Consider the following 7,010-nt stretch of genomic DNA (forward strand, 5'->3'; position numbering starts at 1 on the left):
TGTTTTTGCGGTTTCTTGACTTTTTTTGGGATCACAACCACAAAAGTGTCCAAACTTTAAAATTCACATTCAGGCCAATGAATATCAGGAAGCTTTTCATGGTCTCCTGATAAACAACGTCCACACTGGTGACGAGAATTACAGTCTTGTTTGATAAAGAAGATGCTTCTGTGTGAACTGGATGTAAAATAGTCAAAAGGCAAGTTGCCTCAGTTGTAAACCACATAGATATTCATCCTAAATGGCAGAAAAGGTGGCAAAATAGATCACAGCAGCAGCCCAGAGTCACCTGGTGAACGATAAGAAACTTGAAGAAGCTGCAGCAAAGTGATAATATTCTTAACTTTGTGCTAAATTTGATACGAATCTAAAAAAAAGTCTTTTGAAATCATCATCACAAGGGTCTCCATGGGCCAATATATGCTATATATTGCTGTAATTTTAAAATGATTTACTTTTCTAGTTCAGCTGGATTCACCTTCCAGCATTCGGATCAAAGGAGGAAATCTTCCTGCAGCTTCACCTGCACTGGAGCAAAGATGGAGGATCAGGGTCTTAACAAACGACTGACGGAGAGCATTGTCCTATGGAGGGATGTCATGTGGTTTAACCAGCACTATGTGTTATAAAGAATCATGTGTACACCCTCTCAAAGCTGGATTTTGTCACTTCCTCGTACATCCACTAAGCGGCAGCAGTGAGCAACTCTGTTCAAATGGCAGGTAGCTGCTGCAAACTGCACATGAAAGTGTTTCTTAAAGTGCATGAACCTCCTTAGACATTTTATTTCTATCTTTATAAGACTTAAAGAAATATTATCTTTAATTTTGTGCCTTGACAAGAAACCTAGAGACATGATGTAATGAGAAAGTTGGACGTCTGAGTGAAACAAAAAAACAGGATTTGTGGTTCCAGTGTGAACCTACACCTGACAGATTCACAGTCCAGCGGCTGCATTTTAATGCTCGGAATGACATTTTTTTCCTTTTTTGATTGAATAAACAACTGAAATACTTTAAAGGCCTTGAGATCAGTCGTCAAAGGTAAAACATAATTCAATCAGTGACTTTGGAGGTTAACACCCATTGATGTCATTAGATGCTGCGCTTGTTTCTGGCACCTGGACGCTATCTATATCACTCTAAGCACTGGAGGAGATCACTGTGCATATAATCCTGTGTTGAACAGGAATAGACGTCTGATGCAAGCGCAGCCTCGGGTACAACAGTGCTGAGCTAATCTGCAGGATGCACCGTCATGCTGCCTGCTGCAGAGCTTCATTTCTCGTTTTCTTGGACGAACCACACACACGTTATAGAACCTTGAACATGTGTGTGCGTGTGTCGTTTAGCTGCTTGTGTCCGAGCTCCTGCAGCAGATTGAACTTTGTCAGTTTTGACATCACCTATGTTACCACCTGCCTGCTTGTCTTCTCTGCTTTTTTTTTTTTTTCTTTCTCTCTAACAAGGACATCTTTTCTCGGTTTGTGGCTGCCGCCCATCCCCCACTTCCTCTTATTTCACTTGGTGTGACTCTGAGGTTTTGGGTTGTCGTGACAACGGAGGACACAGGCCCGTCTCTATTCTGTTTGCAAAGTTTCTGTTGTTGCAAGCATATTGCAAACTTTGCTGCCGGGGCGAGGGAAGGGCCTCGCGCCGCCACCATCCCCCCCACCGACACCTCCATCAAAAACGTGCAGGCGTGAAGGAGTTCTCAGAAAAATAGACGAGATATGAAGCGCTTCCTGTAATCTGTGAAAAGGTCTTTTAGATCTATCTGACATGTTGAGGCGAGCGGCAGCATCCTCCCAGTGCTGACACAAACATTTACCACAGTGAGCTCACTCGATCGATAAGGTTGACTATCATAGTCGTGGTAATCGGTGTTACATAAAGTCTGGGCTAAACGGACTGTACTTTAACTGAACTTGTCTGTCACTTATTTGAATTAATGTCCCCTCTATTATACTTTATATCTTATATGCTTTATCATTTTTGAATAACTTTTTTAGCTGCTTTAGTCAATAAATTTTAAATATTTTATAAATCTCTGTGAGCATTACTCAACTTATCTGTGCTGTTTTTGATTAATTTAATTAAATCAATTAATTTATTTAATAATTTAATCTTTTATTTATTAAAAAAAATAAATAAATAAAGTACACTTCCTGAAATTTAAGTACAATTCTAAGGTAGTTTTAGATTGTGAAGCTACACATTTTCTTTTATTGAATTCATTTATTGATTTTTTTAAAATTTAAAGCACTTTGAACTATCTGTGTGTATGATAAGGTTCTACAGAAATCGACTTGCTTGCTTGCGTTGTGTTAACGTTTCAGTTTGTGCTAGTTTTGAGATAAATGGCACAAATTAATCATGGTTGAGATCAACATTAATCTGCTTCAGACCGTTTTTAGAAGCAGGTGCCACTTCAGAACTTTATGTCCTTAAAAGGGATCAGAGCTCACTGTGCGGCGGTGATGCAGTCGGCCAAGACTTCATGGGTGTAGCTTCGAATTTGCATGTGTGTGTGTGTGTGTGTGTGTGTGTGTGTGTGTGTGTGTGTGTGTGCAGATGTGTAAAGTAACTAAGTACACTTCCTAAAATTTAAGTTAAATTCACACATAGTTCTAGGTTGTGGATCTACATTAGTACTGCGTAAAATTGGACTTAAAAAATAGACAATATTCTAAAATCTAATGTACAATCAGCTCACAAAAGTATATGAAGTAGGATGATTGATAGTAAATACACACTCATACATACAATAAATCCAAAAAAATCTCTATATTTTACAATAATAACTCAAGGGACACGTTCACATATTTAAGTGCTCTTCTCACCACTCAGTGTTTGTGCATAAACCTGCTGTGCATTTCTGCCCACACTTGTCGTCATGTATGGTGTGTGTGTGTGTCGGTGCACGTTGTGTGTGCGACTGTTGGAGCTCTTCCTGTGCGAACCACGTGGCTCGGACGAGGTTAATAAAAGATCACGCTCACTTCTGGGTTTTCTTTCTTCATTGGAGCCCAAACGCTGGTAAGACCTCGACGGCGAGTCCATTTATTTAAAAAGATCTGATGACGGCTGCTTTTTATTTGTTGAATGTTAACAAACAGGAGTTACTACACTGTGACAGCATCATCTTTAGGCAACGCTTTTGTCAAATATTTGGGTGTTTTTCTTGTATTTCTCGGTTGATTTCTGATTTCTCCAAGGATGTTGTTTGATTTGTGAAAAACCGGCCTTCATTCTTCAGCTTTTGCGTTGGACCAGCCAGAAGCTACCGATGTACAGTGTTGTCACCCATAAAGTAGAAAGCACTACTAAACTTCACTACACAGTGTAGTGTTTCCTACTTTATGGATGAGTATACTGTTGGCTGCAGAGGAGAGCACAAGAAGAAACCTGACGGACTGGAGCGTTTTAAAACCTGAATGCTTTTGTCACTTAACTTTGCTTTAATGTTTATTTAATACAAATTAATCAGATAACTAATTAATTCAGCAAAGTCATATTCCAGGACAAACAGACAGCTGTAAGAAAAGCAGGTAAGCTTTGTAAGAATTCAAGATGTTTTATTGTCAGTTTCTGCTTTACATTTCCTGCACAATTAAAACACTAATTGTTTCCTTTATACAAAGTTTCTGTTGTGATTTTTTATTTTTGTTTCATAAAAACTGCTGCAAAACTCAAAAACAAAAGAGTATGAAACAAGCCAGTTGTAGAAAATGTATAAGTAGCGTATAAGGCAAAAATGGACGTACTATGTTAATACACTGGTCTGCAAAACACTTGGATTAAAAGTGTATCATTAAGGCTAAAATAATCTATCCATTGCCATCAGGTATTTGGTTTTGTGAGTTCCGTCGTTGGCTTTTTTGTGAAAGCTCAGAAATTCAATATTAAGTTATTGTAACTGCACAGATAAAATTAAAAATAGCATAGTTATTGACTTTTTGAGGGTTTTTTTGCACCAAAAAAATTACAATTTTTGTTAAAATATTTAAATAAAGGGAATATCTGACAATCGTTTGCAGCATCCTGCTCATTACAGGTAACACTGGGTTCATTAGCCTCATTTATTCGCAGCCTAAAGCAGATACAGTGCCACCCTATAGTATAAAAATAAAAATTTTTCAACTAACAAAAATGAGCTGATATCTCACTGTGTCTGAGACTTGGCATTTGTAGCAAACATCTTTTCTCCTAATCCCAGGGCAACGGCTGCAGAAAGTTCGATGGAACCAAACCTCGTCGTCCGTGCAGATCTCCCTAAAAATGAGATGAAAATTAAACTAGTAAAAACTTAGTGTCAGTCATTGTGCTGTGAAAAAATAGAACTGATTTAAACGACTCAATTCAATTAGGTTCAAACAAATTAGGTTAGCAACTGATATTAATGCAACTGATTTAAGTTAGACGTACTTAAATCAACTGATCACTCTTACATAAACATTGCTGCAACTTCATTTTTGGAAAAGTTAACTTTTGGAGTTTGGAGTTTTCCCAACTTGCTTTGCCGAAACAAAAAATGTAAAGTATGATTTTACCAATAGACTTTTCTTTACTCTCGAATCGTACTCGAAGAAAACGGCATTTCAGTTGCAGCAGTAACATTTTTCAAGACACATGAATGTCAAATGCACAAAGTTAAACTCTAAATTGTGGCACTTTTGCTGAATTTCAAATACGAGTTTAAAGGAACAAAGCGGAATTCCAAGTTGATAGAATTCCTCAAATTAACCCGCCTTCACCAAATTAGAAAGATAAGTGAAATTTATAATTGCAACTACAGCTCAAATACACTTGTTTACAGTAGAACTGCAAAGAAGACACTCACATAGTAAAACCCGTCCTGGTCCATGTGACCCATCACATAAATGATGTCTCCTGATCGAAAGCCGAGTTCGACCTGCGAGACAAGGAAAGTCTGAGTCACATTTGTAAAACAGCTGACTGGTCTTATATCATTAATGTGGCTCTTTACTGCGTACTTCACTGTCCATGTTGGGCGAACTCTCCCATGGATCGTAGTCGAATAAGGCCACCATTCGTCGAACGACCACATCGTCGGGGATACTGGCCACGTCGCTCAGACTGGGCGTTAGAGACATACCTGTGGGGCAAAACATGCAAACACACCTTTAAAACTTCAGTGTTGAAATAGAGAATCTACCAGCACCAAGGTCACAGACTCAACACAGACCTTCTGGGAGAGTTGACACACTTCACATTTTTAAATGATTTAATTAATAAGTTGACTTTTCCTGATGATTTCTGAGCAGCGGTTTGCTGGGCTTCACTCAACAAAAACATCACAAGTGGACTAGTGGAGTATTAATTTAGATTTTCTGTATATTACCCCTAATGTCACTGTTCTGTCAGTGAGTAGAAACTGATGAGGGCTGCTACCTGTGTGGTCGACGGGGAGGAATCCCTGCTGCATGAGCAGATGCTTCAGGTACTCGTCGTCCACCGGGATTTCAGCCACCATGTTGCTTGGCACATAACCGGAGAGACCGCCGGACTCACCGTGATAGAAACCGTCGGCATCTGTGTCTCCAAACACCTGATAACAAACACACACTGAGCTGTTAGTTTTATTACTTTATTGAAGGTCATGGGAGAAAAAAAAAGGTGCATGTGTGAGTATTTTGCAGCAGCAGCAGACAGATTCAGAGGAAAAGGCGGTAAATCACACGACAACATCTCCTGTCTTTGTACACACTCAGTCGGCCTGAATGCAGCACAAACAGGAAACAGCGGCAGGTTCGACCGATGAAGTGAGGAAATACAGCTCAAAGTGAAGCGCTCAGACGTAGAAGAGAGGCAGCTCATGGTTCTTACCTTGATTATCTGGCCTGGCACGAAGGGCAGCTCCTCTGCAGCTGTCTCATGGTTGGGAGACATGGCGGCAGGGTTGTAGGGGTAAAGTGCCACAAACAGCCGGACGGTTGGTATGGACACCTGGCTGGCTGTCTCCAGATCCCATTCTCTGAAGTCCTCCGGTGTAGCGACCCTCACTTCGTCTGGGTAAATCAGAACGTCCAGCTCGAGCCTCGTCTCCATTTACAGCAGCGTGAGCGCTCGACTGTCCACCTGGCAGACAGATGGCCGCTGCAGACAGCAGACCTCTCCTTACCCTCATCCTAATTTGAGGTAACTAAGCTAAGCAGAAGGAGCGGTAATCCTCTTTGAAGCAAGTGGATAGATGCATGAGTGCAGCACGGCCTGTGCACTGTAAGGCTGCGCTGCACCTGTTAGTGGGAGTGATAGTTTAAAAAAAGACATTTTTTTACCTTGAGTGCAACAGTTTGCAGAAGAAACAAATAATGCTTGTGACATGTAAGTAGTTTGTGTGAAATATTCTGCAGTGAAAATGGAGTTTTTCCAAACATGAATAGGAAAATAATCAACTTGGTTCCTGGTATTGGAATAGCAACGCAGAAAGCAGAGTTATAAACCCATGAGTTCCTCAGAAATGAGCATTTATGTAAAGAGAAATGAACAGAACCTCTGAGAAAACAACAAAGCTCAAGCTATATACTGTAAGAATTCATTAAAACAATCAATATTCTATTATTTATTTCTATTTTTACATTGTCTCTGGTGTCACAGTGTCTACATCCACTTCATAAGTGATAAAGTGATAAAGGAACCACACAATGCAATAAAGAATAGATTAAAAACATAAATCAAGTGCAAATACAAACTGGTTTTCTCTTTATTTATGTGCAACATGTTATCTTTATAACTGTTATGTACAATTCTACATTTAATATATATGTAACCTGGAGGAGTCTTTTGACAAAGTCAGATTTATTTTAAATCTGCATCTTGGAAACAAAAAGTCTGTATTCTTGCGTTCCACATATATTATGTGATTTTGTTGTTTAATTGTGTGTATTTTTTGTAAAGCCACATCTAAAAGCTAGTATTTGCATGAACTAAAGTTTGGGTACAATTATTGATCCTGCCATGTGGACGATGTAAACATTCTATTATCTT

At 39.3% G+C, this 7,010-nt stretch overlaps 1 protein-coding gene across 1 annotated transcript; it reads right to left on the reverse strand.

Moving 5' to 3' along the window:
- Window positions 1-3,551: 3,551 nt before the first annotated feature.
- On the reverse strand, window positions 3,552-6,528 carry LOC103368707 (RIMS-binding protein 2). Its single transcript, XM_008297158.1, has 5 exons — window positions 5,850-6,528; window positions 5,415-5,571; window positions 4,997-5,118; window positions 4,843-4,914; window positions 3,552-4,274 (listed from the first exon to the last, which is right to left on the reverse strand). The coding sequence occupies exons 1-5, from the start codon at window positions 6,069-6,071 to the stop codon at window positions 4,209-4,211; spliced, it is 639 nt and encodes a 212-aa protein (XP_008295380.1). The 5' UTR covers window positions 6,072-6,528; the 3' UTR covers window positions 3,552-4,208.
- Between the last annotated feature and the right edge of the window lie 482 nt (window positions 6,529-7,010).

Source organism: Stegastes partitus, unplaced genomic scaffold (assembly GCF_000690725.1).
Source record: "Stegastes partitus isolate 25-593 unplaced genomic scaffold, Stegastes_partitus-1.0.2 Scaffold1194, whole genome shotgun sequence".
Classification (NCBI taxonomy): domain Eukaryota; kingdom Metazoa; phylum Chordata; class Actinopteri; family Pomacentridae; genus Stegastes; species Stegastes partitus.

Coding starts and splice junctions, on each gene's coding strand:
- LOC103368707 (XM_008297158.1), bottom strand. CDS start 6,071: ATGGAGACGAGGCTCGAGCTGGACGTTCTGATTTACCCAGACGAAGTG. Junction 5,572..5,849: donor TGCCAGGCCAGATAATCAAG/GTAAGAACCATG, acceptor GTTTGTTATCAG/GTGTTTGGAGACACAGATGC. Junction 4,915..4,996: donor CGCCCAACATGGACAGTGAA/GTACGCAGTAAA, acceptor CTTGTCTCGCAG/GTCGAACTCGGCTTTCGATC.